This window comes from Staurois parvus, unplaced genomic scaffold (genome assembly GCF_062004578.1).
Source record: "Staurois parvus isolate SC_StPar_1 unplaced genomic scaffold, SC_StPar_1.0 ptg000748l, whole genome shotgun sequence".
NCBI lineage: Eukaryota > Metazoa > Chordata > Amphibia > Anura > Ranidae > Staurois > Staurois parvus.
This window is the reverse complement of record NW_028318544.1, coordinates 1766002-1791331: the sequence shown is the minus strand read 5'-3', so window position 1 is coordinate 1791331 and position 25330 is coordinate 1766002. Positions and strand designations below refer to the sequence as shown.

Below are 25330 nucleotides of genomic sequence, written 5' to 3'. Positions count from 1 at the left end.
GCTTTTTATTAGCACTGATCACTGTATTAGCGTCACTGGGGATGTCAGTGACAGTTAATCAGTTCCCCCCCAGTGTCAGAATGCCCGCCGCTGTCCCATAGTCCCTCAGTCCCATAGTCCCGATATAAGTCGCTGATTCCCACCATTACTAGTATAAAAATACTAGTATATAAAATGAATAAAACTATAAAATCCCAATTAATGTACGCATATTGGGATTTAAATTTATGACAAAATTAGATTTTTTTAATTTTAGTTAAGCCCCAGCCTCTGCTCTTTGTCACCAGTAAATTTGGGCCTAGTCTAGATATTTAAAAGTGTCCTGCTGCTGGCCACGTTTTCACTGCTGTGTCATTTGCAGTCTCTTCATTCTTGTAGTAAAACACCTGCCTGTCCTCTTTCTCTAATATATTCTGGGCAGTTCTCCCTCATTAAAAACGTCCTGCTGATGGCTAATATTACACTGCTGTATCATCTGTGATCTCCTAATACCCAATGGAGTTTTGATTTAGCAAGAACAAGGACAGCCATGGTGAACTACTTGTTAATTTGTATCTACCAGTCAAAGTGGACCTATTACCATAAGATGAAAACGCTTATAAGCATATGTCACTGCTAAAGTTTTTTTTCAAACTGAAATGAATCAAATTAGGAAGTTGCTGCTTTATGAATGCCAAGCTAATTGTAAAAGTATAAAAATCAATGCCAATCATGTGCTGCCAGTGTATGCTGTCGCTGACTGTTAAAATAGTAATGTCTAAGGCATTCCCAATGTTATGTAAAGCATTTGTGTATTTTTAACATTGCCCTCCAGCCCAGATGAAAATACCTTCTCACCATTGCATGGTATTTTTTAAAATAACTTTTTTAGTGTTACTAATAGACCTCCAAATGAACAGAGTGTATCCTCCAAAAAGTGAATGATCAGATTTTGCTTGACTAAGAATTTCACATAGGTTGCAGATCCCTGTGAGCACTTCTGATGCTTTGAAACACTAATTTTCCATAGGGCCCAGTAATTGCTCAAATCTGCCTATCACTAGCAAACATTTGGTGCAGCTTGCCACATTTCCTTTGGTGGAACAATAGACTTTGTTTATAGCTTATTGCTTTTAATTTAAAGCTGACCTCTAGGCAGAGATAAAATACACAAATTAATGCAGCTCTGTAATCATTAATACATCATAAAATGCACTTTTATAATGCAAGCAGTACGAGTACCTACATTTTCTAAGATATCAGCCTTTTGTAGTTCCTGAACAGAAGAGATAGAACGTGAGAGGAAGAAGAAGTGCAAGGAGCCAGTCAGTTCATGTGATGACAAGAAGCGTAGAGGAGAATGACAGAGAGATGAGCTCACCATTGTGTTGCTTCTCCTTTCACTGTCCAGTCACAAGCTGGGGTGAGTCCAGGATGACCTGGGCTCAGAAGAAGCGGGTTGAAAGATGCTGGCCATCTTACTGAGGACATTTAGCTGTCACGTACCTTGGTTGAAGGCCGAGTTGACAAGAGGGCTTTCCTTGCGGCTTTGGTTCGAGCACCCCTGAATGTGGTCACAGAGGTACAAGGCTCAAAGAAGCAGGTAATTGCCATGGTCAGGGATGTATTCAAGGTGAGCCAAGGTCATACACACTGAGACAGCGTGGTCAGGAGGCAGGACGGGGTCAGTACCAGGTTAGCAAGCAGAGCGAAGTCCAGTAGCAAGCTGAGGTCAGCACCATGAGAGTAGTCTAAGGGAAGCTGAGGTCAGAATCCAGAATCCATAGAGCAAGGTCAGGAGCAAGCCTGGTCAGCAACGGAAGATCAGTCAGTACAAGCATGAACACAGGATCTCAGGTCACGGGAAGCTGAAGAACAACCAGCAATTAGTACACAGCAGTCTCCATTAAATAGGCATCTTGGCGCCAATGCAGGAAGATGTGCACGTCAATGCGCAATGGCGCATAGAAATGCTCCTACGTGTCAGAGCACGTTGGATATTAGCCTGGGCGTGTCTGAGTGCTGGTACACGTGAATAAGCCTGAGCTGCACGGAAACTCGCATGAGCTGCAGAACAATTCACATGAGCTGCACTAGTTTCCTGACACTAGTGGTAAAACATACAGCAGGAAAAATCTCTGGATTAATGGCAAATATTGCAGCAAAAGCTAAGTTTGTTATTTTCAAACAATGGGTTATTAATATATCTTATTTTTGGTTGGAGGTTTGTGTCTAAAGAAAGCCCAAGGTTATTTTATAGAATACTGTATGTAATAGATTGTTGTTTAAATACAACAGGAAATACCTTTTATGCTATGGTTTCTTCTTAACACACATTAAAGGAGAAGTATGGAAAAAGTTTTTTGGCCATACTTCTCCTGTGGGTCACAGGACTGCATTTCATTCTGCACTCCTATGACCCAGATTTAGCGGACAGCAGTCTAAAATCGGCTATCCACTGACACCACAGAGCCAGTTCACGCTTTGCAGGGATCCTGACAGTAATTCCGGGATCCACCCAGATGCCTGACTGGCAGCTGGCTCAGTTGGAATATTCATATTTTTAAGTATGAATGTTAAGTATCAAAATTTGAGATGTTTTTAAATAATGACAATATTACTTTGCGAATATTAGAAAGAATTATTTGCTGAGTACCTAATTGACATTACTGTCAATGGTAAATTGACATTATGTAAATGTCAAATGTAAATGGTAAAAAAAATATGCATTTTTTAATACACAAGGGGCTCTAATCTGTCTATTGTGTTTTATGTTTGTTTTTGTTTTTTCTTTATTAGTGGTATAGCTATCATCCAAATAATAATAAAGGAGACATATATGCCTATAAGAATGTATTTGGTCTCTGACAAAAAAAAAAAATCAAGATCCACGGATCTAGCTAACATTGTCAAATGACCACCTAGGATAGAGGTTGAGTAGTTGATTTTTGTAGTGGAAATGTACTGCACAGGTTGAACCAATCTACTGCACATATACACCTTGCCATTTGCTTGTGAATTACTGGATGCCTTACTGCTGTGTTCATTTTATCTATTGTACAACAGCCCTAAAGCTATCCACTAAAATATTGTGAAATGCTGTAATTTCTATTACAAAATAAGAATCTTTTACTTACTGGAAAAACTTTTTTTTAAAGTTCATTGAGGGACACAGGAATTCAGGAAGTCTAAAAAAATTCTAGTTACACAGTCACCTACAGAAGGTTCGGACATTGTCAAACAAAAAAAAATGTTGGAAGCCAGCCCCCCCTCTATAATCCAACCTCTATCCAGCATGCCTTAGTTTTGTGAGCATGAGATTCATAGGGCCAATAACACAGAAGGGCAAGATCTGTGTCCCTAAATTATGTTGATGTAAATACAAAATGCTTTTTTTTTTTTTAATTAAGGGACACAAGAACTCAGAAATTAAAAAAAAAAAAAAAAAAAAAAATTTATATATATATATAAAGTAAAAAAGCAGTTAAACTGATTGGTGGGAAACTGATAGATCTAACAGATGTAGGGACAATCTAACAAGAATCTGAAGGAATTAATACCAAGGCAAGGCAAAGAAAGGGCCATACCAAACAGAGAAATGTGTCACAACCAGGAGGAGGACAGTGGATAAACCTGATGTTTTAGAGTAGTCTCCTTGTATAGTCCCCACTAAGGCTAGACAGATTTCCTGAAGAAAATCATAACGCCATCCAACAAAACTGTAGCACCAACCAAATAACCATCAAAAACAGATGGAAAACATACTACTTGAAGGGAAAAAAAAAAAAAAAACTAGACCAAGAACAAATCAACAAGATAAATTTGTTACTGGGCCAAATCACTGGAAAATAAAGATCACCAAGAGGAAGTTTGAATATACAACTATGACAAAAAGGGAGACTAGCTAGTCACCGAAGAAGGCTTAAAACAGGCATGTCCAAAGTCCGGCCCGCGGGCCATTTACGGCCCGGGGGTCGGTTTAATACGGCCCTCCAACAGCCTTCCCTGCTCTGTGTAATGTGGCCCTCCCACAGCCCTCCCTTCTATGGCAGACAGTCTTCTGCTTGAGAGCAGAGGGCAGTGCGCATGCCTGACTGCGGCGCGTTCTCCCTGGTCTGCGAAAATGCGGCTGTCGCACGGCCCTCCCTTCTGTGGCAGACAGTCTTCTGCTTGAGAGCAGTGCGCATGCGTGACTGAGCCGCGCTGGGAGTGACAGAGGGTGGTGACGTCAGGGCCGGGCTTCCAGCGTGAAGTGTGTTTCTCTTCCCCTCCCGGCTGCCGAGCAGAGACTTCAGCTCCAGCTACCTTTTTCACTCTTCACATTAGTGCAGGTAAGTTTTTTTTAAAATTTATTTTCAATACATTGTGAAAACTCAGCTGTCAGTTGATCTTAATGTTATGAAATGAAAAGTATGTCATTTGCAATTAACTTGGCATAAAATAATTTATTTGCATTTAATTGTAATGGTTCAAAGAATGTTCGAAAAATGTTCGGCCCTCCACCATGTTCACTTCATCCAATCTGGCCCTCTTTGAAAAAAGTTTGGACACCCCTGGCTTAAAATAAAAATAATGGAAAAAAGATAACTAAAGCAGTCAAAACATGTAAGAATTGGTAAATTGCAATATATTAAATTTTTATTGTTGGGTTTACTACCACCATAAAGTGTTACTAAACCCACAACAGTAAAATCAGCGTGTACATGCAATAAAGCATGCTTTTTATACTCACTGTGGAACCTAAGGGGTTAATCCTCTGCATTGTGCAAAAACGCTGTTTTATCCTGTCTTCTCTGATCTTCCCCTTTTTCCAGTGTCCCCCTCTTATCTCCTGATAAGACATATCATCCGGATTCGCTCTGCACATGCTCAGTTTGGTGTGTATGGCTAGAGAGGTTTTTTTTTTCTTTGGAGAGTGCATGTGATATTCACATTGCCAATCAGCACGGACCAGACAGAGGTCAGGGGTACTGCATTCTCCTAGAACAGAATGAAAACTCCTCCTACCAGCTCTCTGCTGGACACTGATAGAAGTCACAAGACTGCTGTTAAGGACCGACTGGCGGTAGCCTCTAGCGACCCAAAGGCCAGAATCCTTCAGGGCGCAGAATCTAAGCCTCAGTCTGCTGTTTCACCAGAGCCCCTGATGGTGGGGATGGACTTGAAGCAGCCTGAGACCAGGTCCCGACCCCCAAGTTCAACTAGCTGTGGTAGAGGTGGATTTGCCAGTGGTAGGTAACAAGTGAGAGCCAGATGTGAAGAGGTAGTGTGTACCGTAGTTAGACAGGCCAGGTTGGCAACAGCAGAGGCAGACGGTACAGATCAGCAGGCAAAAGGATAAATGGGTCACAGGCCAGGTTCAGCAACAGGAGGTCAGGTAAACAGGAGAAAGCAGAAGAATGGTCAGACAAGCCAGGGATCAGGGCAGGAGAGAGTCACGATAATCCGGGTCAGGCAGGTTCGGCAACAAAGGCAATCTCAGGTACTAGGAACAGGAATAAGACCATACGGCAATGTGAGCATTGCAAGAGCTGGTTTAAATAGCCCGCCCGGCACTGACAGGCGCGCCTGGGTCCTAGTGCCTGCCAGCACTGTCATTGGTGACAGGCGCGCCTGGGTCCTAGTGCCCGCCTGCCTCTGTCTTGTCGGAATACTACGCATGTGCAGATTCATGCGTCGTGGCGATCTTCTCGTTCCCTGACAACTGCGCTAACTGCTGATGAAAAAAGGTATTTAGCAGTTTATAGTTACTAAAATAATTGCATTTCCATGTTCTGTGTACTGTGGGAGAGCAAATATAGTAAATGCAGGGTCCTGGGTTTAGTAACCTAGTCTAACCCTTGGCTTCAGTGTCACTAAAGGCAAACAGACTCTAAAGTCTTGTGCCTTTTAATGAAGGATTAACCAGTCAATCAAAGTACACGCCTGCATATACAGTATCTCCAGCAGCTATGTGCAGGCAGCAGATGTAGGCTTGCAAGACAAAAACCAAGAAAACAAAGATAAGCAGATGAGGACAAACAGCACAGGTACAATACCAGGAACTATTAAAGTCTATCCCAGAGCCAAGTGCTTGCTGCCAGTGACTTTGGACAATGGATCATTGGACATACATATGGATGAAGCGGTTATGTTTCTAGCATATATCCACTAAAATACTTTAAGGTCCATCGGTCATGTGGGGATCGGGCCACTATACAAGGTTTACAAGTGGACAGCATCATACAAGCCCTGCATTGTTCAGTCAATTCTAAAGAAAAAGAAATTTGGCTTAGCTTTTACAAATGCATTTGAACTCATTCATCTGTACCAGCTTAACAGTGTGTCTGTCACAATAATTTAATTCAGACAAAAGCCATGGCTTGATGGTGGATGGCATACCTCCAATCATATTATGTATCATGAGAACTAATGAAAAATGTATTCATTCATCAAATGCATTCTGATTGCATACTGCTATGTGCACATGAAACATTTACAAACAAACATTAGGGGCACCTGCAAATATTTGCTTCTACTTCTGCTGACAAATCAAATACATTTATAGACCTGTCTTGATTATAATCCGGTACAGCCACTGTCAAGCTGATTACAGGTAATTTATTTTCTCTGCTGCTCAGTGGGATGCTTTAAAGCAGGAAAATCACAAATGTCTCCAGTACAAGAAATGTGACTAAAACAATAACGATGGTGTGCGATGTTAATTTTCAGAATGTTATAGAACGTCAAACATTGCAGAAAATAATTAGGTAAGTCAAGGTAGGTCCTCTTGGTTGATTTGTGTTTTCTCTACAGTTCACAGGGACTACCTGCAACCATGTTTTTTATTGCATTTCAAAGGGACTTAACTAGAGCTAGGCCATATGTGTAATGAGTGGTAGTTGGCCACTGTTCTCATGGACACTCATACAAACAAAAACTGAAGGTGCATTAGCATATATGAAATTTTTTTTTTTACTAATCTTGATTAGGGGTGGGGGAATTTGCTCGGGTTTGATTTGTGGAGGTTTATCGAATCCTGTTTGAAGTTCTCAAATCACAAATTTAAAGTGTTACTAAACCCAGGACCCTGCATTCACTATATCCGATTTTCCACAGTACACATAACATGGAAACGCAATTATTTTAGTAAATATAAACTGCTCAATACCTTTTCTCATCAGCAGTTTATAGCAGTCTTGTGACTTCTATCAGCGTCCAGCTGAGCACTGGTTAAAGGTTGTTGGAGGAGTTTTCATTCTGCTCTGACTATCCTATGAGGCTGCAAGACTCCTGACCCTGCATTTCAAAAGAACTTAAAGTGTTACTAACCCCACAACAATAAAATCAGTCTGTATATGCAGTAAAGCACGCTTGTTATAGTCACTGTGGAACCCAAGGGGTTAATCCTCAGCATTATGTAAAAAGGCTCTTTGATCCTGACTTCTCAGCCACTCCTCTTGTTCAAATGTCCACGCTGATAAGATAGACTGAACCTGTAGCACTTCTGCACATGCTCAGCTTAGTGTGTATTGCTAGAGAGGTTTTTTTTTTCTTGGGAGAGTGCATGTGATCAGCACAGGGCCAATCAACACTGTTCAGACAGAGGTCAAGGGTTTTGCATCCTCCTGGAGCAGAAAGAAAACTCCTCATACAAGCTTTAACCAGTGCTCTAATTGCTGATGAGAAGGTATCTAGCAATTTATATTTACTAAAATAATTGCATTTCCATGTTCTGTGTACTGAACATAGTGATATAGTGAATGCAGTGTCCTGGGTTTAGTAACACGTTAACTAGAGCTAAGCCATATGTGTAATGAGTGTAATGAGTGGTAGTTGGCCACTGTTCTCATGGCCACTCATACAAACAAAAAATTAGGGTGCATTAGGATATATGATTTTTTTTTTTTTACCAATCTTGATTAGGGTGGGGAAATTTGCCCAGGTTTGATTTGTGGAGGTTGATCCACTCCTGCTCTGACTGTCCTATGAGGCTGCATGACCCCTGACCCTCTGTCTGGACAGTGCTTATTGGTCCTGTGCTTATCACATGCACCCTCTCAAAAAAAAAAACACTCTCTAGCAATATACACTAAATTGAGCATGTGCAGAGTGACTCCTAGAGGTCTGTACTGTCAGCAGATGGACTGGGGACAGTAGAAGAGGGGGACGAACAGAGGCCATCACCAGTTATCCTGTGGAGTCTGCTTGGACTATTATCAGTGATTGCAAATAGCAGAGGGAAGAGATAGCAGAGAGAAGGAGGACACTCTGTGCTTTGGATTGAGGCTAGTGCACACTGTAGAAGGATATGCTCAGTGTTCATTTTTCCTGTTAGAGGTTTACAACCACTTTAAGGCTAAATTTTCTGATTCATGCATAAAATTATTTTGCCAACATATCATATACTTTGAAGAAAGAAGTACTAAACTGAAACTAAAAATGTCTTATTGCAATGAAAATATGAAAAGTTTTCTGTGACTCAGAAGTAAAAAGCAAATTGATTCTATTGAAAGCATAGTATATATTTTTCTGAGTGTCCTTGCAATGCTGATGCTCCCAACAGAAACATTTACCCATATTCCATCTGCTGCATGCAGAGAATGAGTCATTCATCCTGGGTTCACATATATGTGGTGCGGTATATCGCATGTGATTCGCACAGGAACCGCATTCCTCTGCAAATCACACGCGATTTGCGTGCGGTGCAATTGGAGCCATACATTTTGAATGACCCTATTCGCACCACACCCACACCAAAAAAGGTGCAGGACCCTTTTTTGGGTCTGCATTAAAATCGGATCCCATGGGTATTCACACCTATGCGATCCGATTCTGCACATCGCACCGTGTTTTGCGGACCGCTTTCAGGGTGTTGTTAACTTAACATACACACCCGTTCATAGAATGCATGAAGGTAAAAAAACCTTGAGTCTTTACAACCTGTTCAACTATGTTAGCAACCATTCTGCACTGTATAGAAACAATGGAAAAACACTACATACCGGTACATTAAAACAGAGTAACAAAACTGCCCTGTGCATATCATATACCTGCTGTATTAGTGTTGCTCAGGTTCAGACAGTGGTGGACTGACCATTCGAGCACTCGGGCAATGCCCGAGGGCCCGGGGTCAGTAGGGGGCACCATGAAATGCACAAAAAGGGGGGTTGTGAAAAGAAATTCACAGAGAAAGTGGCTACATTATGAACAGAGTGTGACAATCAGAAAAATTTCCAAAAATTATGCTTTATTACATATACAAGTTTGACATTTGGGCAATCGCCCTGGTTTACCATCACCTCAGTATGAGACAATACACACAGACCTAAAACCATATAAAATGACACCAAGACCGGTCCAAATAATTGTGCAACAAAGACAGTGACTACTAGAGCCTAAAGTCTTTGTAGCACTGGTTCACAGGTGAACATTTCCCACAGGAGGTGTATGCAAAAATTATACCATAGGTATACCATGTAACATGTTGTAAATATGTAGACATATGCTACTACCAAAATGGTTATATCCCAAGCAGGGAGTGTCAAAACATTACACTATAGATATAAAATATCACATGTATGCAGTGCAGCAAGCACAGTATGCGTCAAAAAGAGAAGCATGCCTCTAGGCCTATAAGAGACAAGAAAAAATGAATGTCATATATAAAATGCAGTACACTCCTATGCCGGCACATGTGGTTGGGGCCCATTCATCTGTAATATAAGCGACTGTTTCCTTAGGGCTCTTAAATGAGAATAAGCCCCATTTGTTACCAGGATGGAAGGATAGATGCAAATAGCAGAGCACTGCTTGAAATGGTTTCTTCACCACTATATGTGGACTACACACCACTTTCCGTAAGGAAAACAAGACAAATCCCAATAAATCTTCTGCCTGTTGAGATACACGTGGTATATCCTGTTTCCTATGAAAAGCACCATAATGTCCCCATCCTGTAGTGAAACAAACAATATGTGGAAAGTCACTGGAAGAGCTTTACTCTATATAAGATGTATAGGTTATATCGATCACAGAGGACCATATAACTAGTGTCCTGTAACAGTCCACTCACCACCTGCGCAATGGATAGTAGGAGAGGAAAAGATGTCCTTCATAGGTACTGCCTTATAAGGCCAGAGAGGCCAGGGAACAACCGCTGACATCAGCCGATATACCGCGGGTTCCAGCCTCTTCTCGGCGCCTGTGCTGTTTAAGCCTGCCTCGTGGCATGTGAAGATGGCTACCTCCTTGTAGGTCAGCGTGCGTTCCACCTAGTGCGCATGACCGGAAGTGACGTATCTGACGTATGATATAACCTATACATCTTATATAGAGTAAAGCTCTTCCAGTGACTTTCCACATATTGTTTGTTTCACTACAGGATGGGGACATTATGGTGCTTTTCATAGGAAACAGGATATACCACGTGTATCTCAACAGGCAGAAGATTTATTGGGATTTGTCTTGTTTTCCTTACAGAAAGTGGTGTGTAGTCCACATATAGTGGTGAAGAAACCATTTCAAGCAGTGCTCTGCTATTTGCATCTATCCTTCCATCCTGGTAACAAATGGGGCTTATTCTCATTTAAGAGCCCTAAGGAAACAGTCGCTTATATTACAGATGAATGGGCCCCAACCACATGTGCCGGCATAGGAGTGTACTGCATTTTATATATGACATTCATTTTTTCTTGTCTCTTATAGGCCTAGAGGCATGCTTCTCTTTTTGACGCATACTGTGCTTGCTGCACTGCATACATGTGATATTTTATATCTATAGTGTAATGTTTTGACACTCCCTGCTTGGGATATAACCATTTTGGTAGTAGCATATGTCTACATATTTACAACATGTTACATGGTATACCTATGGTATAATTTTTGCATACACCTCCTGTGGGAAGTGTTCACCTGTGAACCAGTGCTACAAAGACTTTAGGCTCTAGTAGTCACTGTCTTTGTTGCACAATTATTTGGACCGGTCTTGGTGTCATTTTATATGGTTTTAGGTCTGTGTGTATTGTCTCATACTGAGGTGATGGTAAACCAGGGCGATTGCCCAAATGTCAAACTTGTATATGTAATAAAGCATAATTTTTGGAAATTTTTCTGATTGTCACACTCTGTTCATAATGTAGCCACTTTCTCTGTGAATTTCTGTTCACAACCCCCCTTTTTCTGCATGTCTTTTTTGGCTACTGAATGGAGGCCATCTACTGGGTGATATGGTAATTTATTATACAACCTCTAAATAACTATCTTTAACTAAGGCCCCATGAAATGCCCCTGGTACCTTTTATAGGCTTTTTTGAGTGTGCTTTGAGTGTGGGCAAGGACATAGGGGCCCCATGATCCCCTATTGCACGGGGGCCCCATGAGTTGCCAGTCCGCCCCTGGGTTCAGACAAGGTATTACCTGTACCTTTCTATCACAGGCTTTGCCTTTACACCCAACCATACTACCAGCACTGATACCTTATACACTGCAGGTATGCACAGTATCGTTATCTTCTTTATAACCTAGGTACGCCCAGCACTGATAGCCTTCTACATCCCAGATAGCTGCATTATGCTGACCCCTCTACATCTCAGACACCTTCTCAGACTACATCCCAGATTTCCCTCCATCACTATTACTAACTCTACATCCCAGTACCCCCCTCTAAACCCCAGATACCCCCACAGCACTGTTACCCCTTAGAAACACCAGATACCCCTAGCACTGTAACTCTTCTACACCCCAGCTCTATACCTCAAACACCACCAGTTATGTGTCCTCTTTATATCTCAGATAACCCTCAGGGCTGTTATCCCTTCTACATTCCACTATACCCCCAGCACTATTACTCTATGCTCTCTTCATACCCCAAGTACCATAACCCTTCTACATCCCTGGTATCCCCAGCTGTGACCTCTCTAAACTTCAGCTACGCTCAGCACTAGTGCCCCCTGTACCACCAGAGCTGTTACCCCTGGACTCAGTTCTATATCAAAGTCAAGAGGAGGAGTGGGCAGAAGTGGGGATGACTGGCATCAGCCAAGCAGAGTTCCCCTAATCCCACAATTAAAAGCATTCTGAGCCCAGGAGTGCACTCTCTCAGATACAGTGTGTGTTGAGCTGCGGGGACAATGTGTGTGGGGACAGGGGTGAGGTCTGTACTTGTCTTTGTGTTGGGATAATGTGAGCAGGGTGGCGAAGAAGGGAGGAGGTATCCCAGCGTGCAGGGACAATGTGTGAAGGGTAGTTCATTGAGATGAGACTTCACATTGAGCTGCAGGAGTTGAGTGAACAGAAGGAAAAAATATACAACACCATACTGACAGGGCCCTAACCTTGGGACAAAGCCCAGGACACGGCTTTCACAAGACAACTGACTGAAAAGCAGGACTGTCCCGAATGGTCAGTATGCTCTTTATTATCCCTCCCAGCAATAATGTTAATATACTTTTACGTTAACTATATGTTGAGTACTGTAACACTTACTATACTGCTCTGGCCACACCAAACTCACCTTTATACATTTTATAAATGTCTGCAAGCCAAAGGATCTAATCCATTTGAGATCTTGAGACTCTAGTATATACTTGCTCTTATGGAGGATGGATGTAGCGAAGTTCTGGATATTTAGTTTCATGATATAATCAGTACCATGGATAAGCTAACACAATTCAAATTAATCCATAACCTATATTATACCCCAGCCACGTTACTCTGAACGGGTCTTTAGATTCATGCTTGTTATGCCAGGCGTGGTGTTGCTCCAGCAGATGTTGCATATGCTCTGTACCTGTTCACAAATCACTATCTTCTGGAATCATTTGTTCACTGTACTGGAAATCCAGTTCGGCCTTTAGGCTTCGAGAACCCCTGAAGTTTTCTATGTTCCTAAGTTTGTCTCCTGGGCATTTTAAAAGACTTTGTTCTTCGTACCTTTCAAGCCAGACAAACTATACTTCTAACAGGAAAAAATTCTGTTCCCCCACAATAAGTTTATCATCAAGTGAACTCAGAAGTTCTAAAATACAGGATAATCAATACAGGTATAGCCTGCCCCCCCCCCCAGATTTCTTAAGCTATGACAACCTTGTCTGAGCAAGATAAGTAAAAAATTGCAAGTACAGAATTTGGGCATACCCCTGAGGACGTGCATGCACACAAAACTCATTGGGAGGAGCCTACATGCTGACGTCGCCACTGTGTCCGTGACTAGGAGCTGTGGCCATCTTGGTATGTGAATTCACCCATGTCTGTTCATCTTTATACGTGGAATGTTTTATACCTATTTTAATAAAAGCACTACACTATATATCGTTTTCTGGGCTCCGTTTGGTGAGCTTTCTTCATAGGATAAGTCATTTTGGCTAATCTAAGCATTTCATCTGAGTAATCAGCAATTACTGCTACCAGTAGCTTTCTGGATACGTTCGCTTGGCTAAAGATTCTAAGCATCTCTTCTGAATGATCTGCGATTACTGCTACTATACCACTAGCTTTCTGGTGAGTGCATAGCGGTGGTGGATTGTTTCACTGGATCCTATAGCCCCTGTTTGGAATTGAACACATTGCTGCTGTGTATTTTAGTGCCGATGACACATTGTTTGTTCTCCTAATGGACTGTTCGTTTGTCATATTGACATATACTTGATGGATATCATTTGTTCATTGCTTCACTGAGTTATATGTTGTGAATTTTGCACTTATGTCTCACTGAGAGATATTGTATTTGATTTACACTAGTGTTTTATTCGATTTTGATGATTTAATTTTAATATCATATAAATTAGCACTGCACTATATACATACAGAAAATATCTGCTGATCCTGACACAAATTTAGTGATCTCCTAGCTTCCTGAAGTGATCTGACAACACTGCCCCTACTGCTCTGTCTTGTAAACCCTAGACCCCCAGCTGCTCTCTGCTGTACTACAGAACACCCTATTTTCTCAGTCTGAGAGATGTGTTCTGTAATCTAGCAGGAGAGAACTCAGGCAGGACTGACAATGCTGTTTGGGATTTCACTACAGGAGTACACTGGATTTCTGAGAGGATCAACAGGTATGTTTCTGCACTCACAGTGTTTTTTAAGAAACAAAATATGGGAAAATGTGCTTGTATTTCACAAATATTTTTATTTTGCTTAGAAATACATTTTAGTGCAAATGCACTGGCACCCAACAGAACCTCTGTTTGGATATCACTCGTTTCCTGAGTACAGCTAAACTACAAATATTAAACTTTTATTAAGTCTGCTAGTTGCTGGCCTACGATCACATAGATGTCCTGGCAAAAAAAACTTTGGCAGTACAGCATTTTTAAATGTGTTGAGTCGTTTCAGGAGTTCCCATATAGCGAGAGCCCAGTAAATTAAACCATTCAGTATTATGTATTCTGTAATTGCCAATTTGTGTGTTTAAATAAGCTTTAAGTACTTAAGTCGCCATTTAAAATTCCATTTGCATTCTTAATTGTTTTAATTGCATGGTAAAAAATATAATGAAGGTAATGGAAGGCAGGGGGGATTTACTGTTTTACAACCATTTTATAACATAGCATTGAACTAGAATGGAATGACAAACCAGCAAACCAATAACCTACTGTAGTAGTTTGTATTACTACAGTCAGGTATATTGTGCCACTGCAAAATACTCTGAACAATATTTTAATGGGCAAATTGTTTTTTCTTAAAATATAACAAAATACAAAACTTTTTTTTGTTAGTGCTGGACAGAGTTGAGAGAGATTAGAACTCTTGTCAGGTTTTTATTGCTGTCTGTGACCCCATTAGGGAGATTCACCCCTCTATTTTTCCTGTTTAGAAAATAAAAGAAAATCCCAAATTTTGGGTTCTTACTAGAACAGGAGTAGAGGATAAATCTTCCAATGGAGACACTAGTTCCGATGACAACCAAGTACACCGTCATTTGGAGGTAATTCCTCTCGTTTCCTTTGTCTATCGGACAGGAAGTAATGGGAAATTTCCCCAATGGGACACAGAAAGCAAAAAAATGGACAGGGGTTTACCTACTTCCTTAGGCTAGGTTCACACCTGTGCCAGTCCTTACCCCTGCAGGACCACAACTGTTCCCACAGCCTTGACCATCCACACAGAAAAACTCTGACGTTCAGGAGGTGTGTGGGAGTGAAATTAACCCCCACACCCTGGTGCAGGGACCTTTTCCCTGCTTTTTCAAGAGGCACAACAGTCCATTTAAATAAATGGACTGCTGTGTTTGCACGAAACATGTCTTTAGATCTACTTTATAATAAGAAGGATAGATAGATAGATAGATAGATAGATAGATAGATAGATAGATAGATAGATAGATAGATAGATAGTGCATACATTTCTAACTGGTTAGTATTGTACCTTGGTTGAGGTCTTGAATTAGGTTCTTTTGAAGGTACATTATTGTCAAGGAGTTTGTAAGTTCTCCCTGTGTTTTCTTTGGATTCTACCAGATGTTCCAGTTGCCCCTCACAATCTAAGGGGGACTTCTTCTGAGACTGCAAACTTCTTCAAGTCAATGTTAGTGAGGCAGTACTACATGCAGTAGTAAGTGGCAAGTGTGTCCTATTACTGATAGGCAGCGCACATGTCACAGGCCAGTTCAGAGATCGTTAATCAAGATAGCAGACAACAGTGATAGTGTGTGCATGGAACAGTGTGTGGTGATGAAGTTTCTTATGAACGAAGATATAAAATCCATGGATATCAACAAAATACTTCAAGCACAGTATGGTGATGAGACGCTCAACCGCAGAAAGACATTTTAATGGTGTAAAAGTTTCAAAGATGGACGTACGTCTGTCAGTGATGATGGACGTGGTGGTTCCCAGCACAAGGCAGTCATTCCTGTGGACATTCAGCATGTTGAAGCCTGATCCTGCATAATCAACACATAACCTGTCATGAAATTGCATAAGAGACTAATCTTTCTGTGGGAGCAGAGAACAAAATAATTCACAAATATTTGCATTTATGAAAAGTTAACGCACACTGGGTACCACGACAGCTTTAAGCTTTTGACCAGGAGAGTTGAAGTCTGCACTGTGTTAAGGGAGCACTTTGATAGGGAAGGCAAGGGTGTCCTGTTTCTCCAGGACATTGCATGAGCTCATACTGCTCACCACACTATGTGCACATTACAGCAACTCAGCTGGGAGGTACTACCACATCCCCCTTACAGCCCGGACCTCGTTCTGAGTGATTTCCACTTGTTTGGACCCCTAAAAGAATTCCTCAGAGGTCAGCATTTCAGCACTGATGACGAAGTGAAGCAGCCTGTCCTAGGATGGTTCAGGCGTACTGACAAATCCTTCTATGCCAAAGCTTTCCAAGCATTAGTTAAACACTGGGATAAGTGTATAAATGTAGCAGGGGAGTATGTTGAAAAATAAATGCAGTTTCTACTCCCTGAAATTTGTTATTTTATTATATAAACTCAAAAGTCCCGGTTTGACTTGAACGCCCCTCGTATTTAATCATCAAGAGATAGGGACAGAGTTTTGAAACATTGCCCAAGTGTAGGATTTCGATCTCTTCTTGGAGAACGTTTATCTAAAACCAAACACTTTTTGGATAAAACCTTGTCATTTTTGCGTGTGTGTATGTTTATGTTTTTTGGGGGAGTTTTTTGCTGTCTGTGTCTTGGGGAGACTTACTTTTACGTTTACTTTCTGTCCCATAGACATAGCAGGGAGTGAGAGGCAATTTATCCAAAGTAAGGGAAATCCCTTTTAGACAGCTCTCATCAAAACAAGTGTCTCTGCTGAGATTTCCCTCTATTCCTGTTCCAGTGATAACTCAAAAGTTTGGATTTTCTATGTTTTGCAGTATGGTTGGCAAAAGTCACCAGAGCAAATGCTGAGAGCAAATCCTTCCAGTTGAGACACAAAAAGCAATACAACTTGACAAGAATTCTAACCTGTCCCTACTCTATCCAAATACAGTCATGGCCGAAATTGTTGGCACCCTTGATATTTTTCCTGAAAATCAAGTATTTCACACAAAAAAGGTATTGCATTAACACATGTTTTGCTATACACATGTTTATTCCCTTTGTATGTATTGGAACAAATATAAAACAGAGGCAGAAAAGCAAATATGACATAATGTCACACAAAACCCCAAAAATGGGCTGGACAAAAGTATTGGCACCCTTAACTTAATATTTGGTTGCACACCCTTTGGAAAACATAACTGAAATCAGTCGCTTCCTATAACCATCAATAAGCTTCTGACACCTCTCACCCGGAATTTTGGACCACTCTTCCTTTGCAAACAGCTCCAGGTCTCTCTTATTGGAAGGACACCTTTTCCCAACAGCAATTTTAAGATCTCTCCACAGGTGTTCAATGGGATTTAGATCTGGGCTCATTGCTGGCCACTTCAGAACTCTCCAGCGCTTCTTTGCCATCCATTTCTGAGTGCTTTTTGACGTATGTTTGGGGTCATTGTCCTGCTGGAAGACCCAGGATCTTGGACGCAAACCCAGCTTTCTGACACTGGGCCCTACAGTGCGACCCAAAATCCTTTGGTAATCCTCAGATTTCATGATGCCTTGCACACAGTCAAGGCACCCAGTGCCAGAGGCAGCAAAACAACCCCAAAACATCATTGAACCTCCACCATATTTTACCGTAGGTACTGTGTTTTGTTCTTTGTAGGCCTCATTCCGTTTTCGGTAAACAGTAGAATGATGTGCTTTACCGAAAAGCTCTATCTTGGTCTCATCTGTCCACAAGACGTTTTCCCAGAAGGCTTTTGGCTTACTCAAGTACATTTTGGCAAACTGTAGTCTTGCTTTTTTATGTCTCTGTGTCAGCAGTGGGGTCCTCCTGGGTCTCCTGCCATAGCGTTTCATTTCATTTAAATGTCGACGGATAGTTCGCGCTGACACTGATGCTCCCTGAGCCTGCAGGACAGCTTGAATGTCTTTGGAACATGTTTGGGGCTGCTTATCCACCATCCGGACTATTCTGCGTTGCAATCTTTCATCAATTTTCCTCATCCGTCCACGACCAGGGAGATTAGCTACAGTGCCATGGGTTGCAAACTTCTTGATAATGTTGCGCACTGTGGACAAAGGCAAATCTAGTTCTCTGGAGATGGACTTGTAACCTTGAGATTGTTGATATTTTGCCACAATTTTGGTTCTCAGGTCCTCAGACAGTTCTCGTCTCCTCTTTCTGTTGTCCATGCTTAGTGTGGCACAGACAGACACACAATGCAAAGGTTAAGTGAACGTCTCTCCTTTTTATCTGCTTTCAGGTGTGATTTCTATATTGCCCACACCTGTTACTTGCCCCAGGTGAGTTTACAGGAGCATCACATGCTTGTAACATTCTTATTTATCCGCAGTTGTGAAAGGGTGCCAATACTTTTGTCCAGCCCATTTTTGGAGGTTTGTGTGACATTATGTCGAATTTGCTTTCTTTCCTCCCTTTTTTTGTTTTGTCCCAATACACACAAAGGGAATAAACATGTGTATAGCAAAACATGTGTTAATGCAATACGTTTCGTGAGAAATACATGATTTCCTGGAGAAATATCAAGGGTGCCAACAATTTCGGCCATGACTGTAGAATGTATGTATTGGAAAATCGTGGCCTGAATTTGAAGATTCCTTTTTATTATGACATCAATAAAAAAAATCAAAGTAATAATTGGGTTTGATGCCTCCCTATGTTACATGAATGACAATACTCCTATCAATATGTTGAATTATGTATTTCCTGTCAGTTGCGTTGCCAGTTATACATCACTCCCTGTAAATCAGGAAAATAAAATAAACAGAATAGACAGTGGTCTGTTTTAAATGCTGATTTATGCATTGACATAATTCCATAGACCCAGTTTGTCCAGATAGTAGGGTTACCTACTTGGCACCATCCATAAGCAGGGTATCTCTTCAATAAGACACAAAATTTTAACGAAACTGAATTTAACTTCAGAAAAGTGCATTACAGAGACTGTTTTTCCAGTCTTTTGAAGTGTAAGAAGACACAGAAAACAATAACTTTCCTAAATCCTTACACTGAGGCAGAATAGGGAGGGCTCTAGCTAGGGCTGAACTAACCAGCACTAAACAAGGAAGGATGACAGAGGGAGATACCAAATCACATAAGTAAAGAAGTTGTAGTGGCCCTATATCACCATTAGATGTCAACATACATCAGAATAATCGTAACCTGGCACAGTTCAATTCAACAACAGAAAAATGCATATAGGTAGGACAGAACAGACCAAAGTCTACTTCAGACACGTAGAGATCATTCAATAGTGTACAATATGATCCTATTTTTACAGGTTTCCAGTTTTTATTCCTATATGTCTCTTATACAGTAATCTACAGTATCAGTACATTACTGGTCAACAGAAAAAAAACCACAGAAAATTCTAATCACCTGAGCACTCCATATTCATGTTGGAATTATACCATTAGGTACTTATCCAAAGGTGAATTCTGAACTGCCTTTCACTTGTATGATCAGAATCAATCATTTAAGGCAGAATGAACCGGCTGTTAGAAGTTACAAAATGCTACTGGATTAGTATAAACTGATTTATTTCTAATATGTGATATTACTGTTAGATTCCCAGGCTCTTTCCTTGCATACGGTATATATGACTGCCATCTGGTGTGGTACTGTGCACTTTGGCAGGCACTCAGAAGAATGGCTTGTTGAAGCCAGCAGGTGGAGGGCACAGAAGGGCAGTGACAAAAAAAGCATTATAATGAAGGAAACATTTTACAATTGCACCAGTTAGTATGGTCAATATTATTGCTTCTTTTTATCAATGCATAGTGGCTGTATCTAATTTGTACAGACAGTGCCATGTTTCCTAGATTTGTTTCCCTGTGAATTTTTAGTCTTTGGTAATGTCCCTGATTTTGAACAACTTCACAACATAAATCACCATTTACCTAATTTTGCATTTCATTTTCTTTTTAATAATGGTTTCTGCCTTTAACTAAATATTTTAGGATTAGAAACGAGTATTAAAATGCAAAAAGCTAATTAAATAGATCTACAGTTGCAAGAAAAAGTATGTGAACCCCTTGGGATTATGTGGAGTTTTGCATGAATTGGGCATAAAATGTGCTCTGAACGTCATCTAAGTCACAACAATAGAAGAACACAGTCTGCTGAACATAATAATATACAAACATTAGATGTTGCCATGGTTTAATTGCACATAACATGTAAACATTCACAGTGCAGGGAGGAAAAAGTATGTGAACCTTTGGACTTAATAACTGGTTGACCCTCCTTTGGCAGCAATAACCTCAACCAAACATTTCCTGTAGTTGCAGATCAGACCTGCACAATGATCTGGAGTAATTTTGGACCACTCCTCTTCACAAAACTGTTTCAGTGTAACAATATTCTTGGGATGTCTAGTGTGAATCTCTCTCTTAAGGTCATGCCACAGCATTTCAATGGGGTTGAGGTCAGGACTCTGACTGGGCCACTCCAGAAGGTGTATTCTGTGCTGTTGCAGCCATTGTTTTGTTGAATGACTTGTATGCTTTGGGTCATTGTCCTGTTGCATCACCCATCCTCTGCGGAGCTTCAGTTGGTGGACAGATGGTCGTACATTTTCCTGCAAAATGTCTTGATAAACTCTGGAATTCATTTTCCCATCAATGACAACAATCCGTCCAGGCCCTGAGGCAGCAAAGCAGCCCCAAACCATGATGCTCCCTCCGCCATGTTTCACAGTGGAGATGAGGTTTTGATGTTGGTGTGCTGTGCCTTTTTTTCTCCACACATAGTGTTGTGTGTTCTTCCCAAACAACTCAATCTTGGTTTCATCTGTCCACAGTATATTTTGCCAGTAGTGCTGTGGAACATCCAGGTGTTCTTTTGCAAACTTCAAACGTGCTGCAATATTCTTTTTGGACAGCAATGGCTTCCTCCGTGGTGTCCTCCCATGTACTCCATTCTTGTTTAGTGTTTTCCTTATTGTAGATGTGTCAACAAAAATGTTAGCATGTGCCAGAGATTTCTGTAGGTCTTTAGCTGACACTCTGGGATTCTTCTTTACCTCATGCAGCATTCTGCGCTGTGCTCTTGCAGTCATTTTTACAGGACGACCACGCCTAGGGAGAGTAGCAACAGTGCTAAACTTTCTCCATTTGTAGACAGTCTGTCTTACCGTGGACACATGAACATCAAGGCTTTTGGAGATACTTTTGTAACCCTTTCCAGCTTCATGCAAGTCAACAATTCTTGATTGTAGGTCTTCTGAGAGCTCTTTTCTGCGAGGCATGGTTCACATCAGACAGTGCTTCTTAAAACCAGTAAACCCAAAACAGGTGTGTGTTTTTTAAGGGCAGGACAGCTGTCAGCAACACATCCAATATCATCACACTGATTGGAGTCAAAGTTGGCTCACTCCTGGCTCCAATTAGCTCTGGGAGAAGTCATTAAGCTAGGGCTTCACATACTTTTTCCTCCCTGCACTGTGAATGTTTACATGTTATGTGCAATTAAACCATGGCAACATCTAATATTTGTGTAGTATTATGTTCAGCAGACTGTGTTCTTCTATTGTTGTGACTTAGATGACATTCAGAGCACATTTTATGCCCAATTCATGCAAAACTCCACGTAATCCCAAGGGGTTCACATACTTTTTCTTGCAACTGTAGTTAGTAATATTCCATAATTTTAGCTCTCCTTCTAGGAAAATTTGGTTTATTTAAAAACACAATCACATAATACAATACAGAGAGACTTTACTATATGCATCTAGTGAGCAACACATTACAACCAATTGGTTTTAGGTTAGTCTAAAGCTGGACATACATGTGTCAGTTTTTTTTGATCAATCAGTGGCCGATTGAAAAAAACCGAACAGATTGCCTCATCCACACAAGCGAGATGGATAGAGGAATCATTCCCACTGTGTTATTGTAGTTTGACAGTGGGGACTCCCAGAACAAACATTTTCCAAAAAGCTCATTTGTGAAAAGTCATTCATTGGATCGACTTCTCACGAACAGGAACAGTCATAAATGGATTGATGGATCGAAATTTGGCCGATCCCTGCCGAACCAGCTGAATTCCAATCCATCGTTGGCTAGCTCAAATGAAAAAATTGTTGTCTTGAATTTGTTGTTTCTTGGTGGCTTTGAATGACCCTTGTCAGCACCACTCCTGATCTGTACATAATATTCCTCTTGTCTTGGTACTTCTATACTTCTCTTCTATCCTTCCATACAAAAGTGGGCGAGAGTGACAAAGATTTTAAAAAATGACGTGCTCTCCAGTTCTTGTTTGAGAGCAGGAGGATAAAACCAGCCATAATTGATTTAAATCTTGGCCAGTTCAGCAGGGACTGTCGAGATTCGGACCATCTATGGGCAGGCTGATTGTACCCAGTTTGACTGTTGTATGATTTTGGTACAACCAGCATGTTGGATTTTTACAGCCGATTATTGCCAGCAGCTATAGCCGGTAGCAATAATCACTGTGTTCTGCTGGCAGGGACAGCTCTCCATGTCCCTGGGAGAACACAATAGCTCAGCAGGAGGGAATCCCTCCATCAACACTGACTGTGGTTGGAGGAAAGAAAAACACATCATCTATGCCCTGCCTAATGCTGCCACCTTGTAGAGAGCACTCCAGTTCTGCTCACACAATAAGAAGCCTAGTCATTTAGTCATAGGATCAAAACACAAAGGGAAGAATCAAAGGTCATACTGACTTCTTTGGAGATCTTGTTTAAAAAGGTGCAGGCATTGAGTCTTGTGACCTGTGTTGAAACTGTGCATTACCTGGGTGAGGATGCCTAGTCCATAACCCCATAGTTATATATTTGTAGTGTGAGCTGTAAGGCACAGCTTGTCTATGGAGATTTGGAGTGAGATTTGGTAATGTAACTACTGTGCTGTTCACTGTTGATTTTAATGGAGGATCTGAGATAAGGAAGCAAAGCCCTGCCTCTAACCAAGATACATACCTCCCAACTATCCCTGATTTCAAGGGACTGTCCCTGATTTGGAACAAAGTCCCTCTGTCCCTCTTTCCTCCTCATTTGTCCCTCATTTTGGTCTGATCTATATAGTTGTATATAAAATTACCTATTTATCTTTTAAAAAGTGTTTCCCAGTTCTAAACCTTTCATCCAGTTTCTAAATTGCTGCATTTGTAAAATACAAAAGCCAGTGTAAAGGAAAAGCATTGGTAAAAACAAGCACTTGTGAGTTTAGTCTATTTTTTTGTATAATTCTCCTTTAAGGTGGCATAGCGGGGGGTGTCTTAAGCCTACATATGTTTGCTAATAGGTGTCCCACATTCCCATCTTAAAAAGTTAAGAGGTATAAAGCTAGCCTCCTCCACACAGGGACACAGTGCAGAGCAAGGCTTGGTAAAACTGCTATAAGGAAAGATCAGCTCCAGGAGACTACATGCAATATTGGTGACTAGTCCTTTTTTTAAGCACAGGTATCAGAGTTCAGTTACAGCTGACATTTAATCTGCTAATATATTTTTCCTTCCCTTGTCCCTCCTTTCCAAACTTATCAACATCCTACTGAAATGTTTACAATATTTTTTTTTTTAATTCACATTTCACTTGTTCCTTCCCAACTTATCAACATCCTAATGAAATATTTAAATCATTATTTATTTAAAGTCACATTTCATTTTATTGTTTTGTTTTTATTACGAACATTATTTTAGGCTGAGTAATGGCATCACTAGGTCTCTGTGCTCTTTATGCAATGCAGGCAGATTGTGGCTGGTGGGAGGGCCATAGCTCCTTAAAAATGTCACAGCACCCTGCTTAAGTAATCAGTTCTGATGCAAGCAGTGGGCTGGCTCTGCTTGCATCAAAATGCCTTCAAAATACCTTCATATGTGGATGTCAGTCTGGAAGAATGGCCATTTCTAAATAGGCTGCATTTGCATGCAGACTGTCGCATGAAGTGACCCACTGTTATGCCTCCATTGTTGAAAGAACTGAAATCTAAATAATGAAAAGGATGGGCCAGGGACATTAAGGCTGGAGAGGAAAGAGTTAGATAATGCTGCATGTTCATCAACCAGGAATGGAGACGATTTTGTCTGACTTGCTGCAGGTTTTAGTGCACACTGTGAGGAGCTCAAAGTATACAGTAAAATCAGAGTAAGGGATTTCAGTATGGGGGGGCTGAATAACTGTACAGGATCGAAGGTAAGGCTGGTGTTCAGCTTTAAGTTAACATTTGAATATAGATCCACTAAAAGATAGAAACAACAGTGTATAAGAATGTTACCAATACAGCAATATTGAATTCTGGCCATGTGGCATGATTATGTCTGGAAAAGGGACATTATGTCAGCTGGCCCATGTCTATATATTTAATATTTTATATATTCCTCCTCTTGAGGCCAGGTGTGGACATAGAATTGGAAACTGTATTTTAATATTGTTAGCTATTGAAACAAGTTATGGATTGTAATCTGTAGCCTGTTTTACTTTGCTGATTCCAGTCTACAGTGACCTTCGTAACAAGATCAAGGTAATGATTTGCTTTGCTCCATTCCCATATTATATGTAGTAAGTGATATTACCTGTCAATTGAAGGATATATAGAAGCAATAAAACAATATCACTGCGATATACTGTATTTAAATTTTTTTACTTATAGCAAAATGTTTATTCCTCATGCTATTTTGTTTTCTAATTAACAGAGACAAAGTAATAAGAATTATTCCGAAGAATGATAGCGAGGCTGATGAATTAAAGAACATGTACCAACAGCTTCAGGTAAGTAAGTCAGCTTAATTTTAATTTTTAGTGATTAAGAAGTAGGTCTACCCAAAACAGGCTTTTCATTAAATCTGTCAATCTGTACTGTTATTGAATTTTCTTGTTGTTCTGTATTTCCTTTTCTTTAATACTGTTCTTATGCCATAAATAGCTAAGTATGCCTATTCATTGTATTCTTTAGTATACTTTAGTGCTTTGTGTAATTTGTACTCCTTACTGGACTCTGCATAGCCAGATGCAACCGGGCATGCTGTGGTGCAGATGGTCGTTTGTCTTCTAAATTCTACTTTAAAAGAAAATCATAAACAAACATTTGTTTAAAAAGTATGTCTATTCAATGAACTGCTAATTTGGATTAGTATTATTTAAAGGTAAGTGACATATGTGTAGCGCTACGCCCGAAGGAGCCGCTTGTATTATTGCCCAGGTTTCTCCCTTGTTCACCCCACAGCGAGGCACAAAGTATTTTCAACAGCCAGCTACATACACTCTTTCGCTCGTTGTCTTCAATAACCAGTCTAGAGCATGTTTGCTTTTGGAGTTTTATTGTAGAACTGGGGATAGGGAAGGGGAATTTAGCAGGATACCCCAAAATTAGAGC

The 25330-nt window shown here is 40.7% G+C and overlaps 1 protein-coding gene across 1 annotated transcript in view; it reads left to right on the top strand.

The window, feature by feature from the left end:
• Positions 1 to 25330, top strand: part of CPA6 (carboxypeptidase A6) — a 164134-nt gene that overhangs the window by 62204 nt on the left and 76600 nt on the right. Inside the window, exon 2 of the mRNA XM_089654280.1 lies at positions 24651 to 24726. Within this exon, the coding sequence (XP_089510406.1) occupies positions 24651 to 24726 (76 nt within the window). The remainder of the gene's footprint in view (positions 1 to 24650; positions 24727 to 25330) is intronic.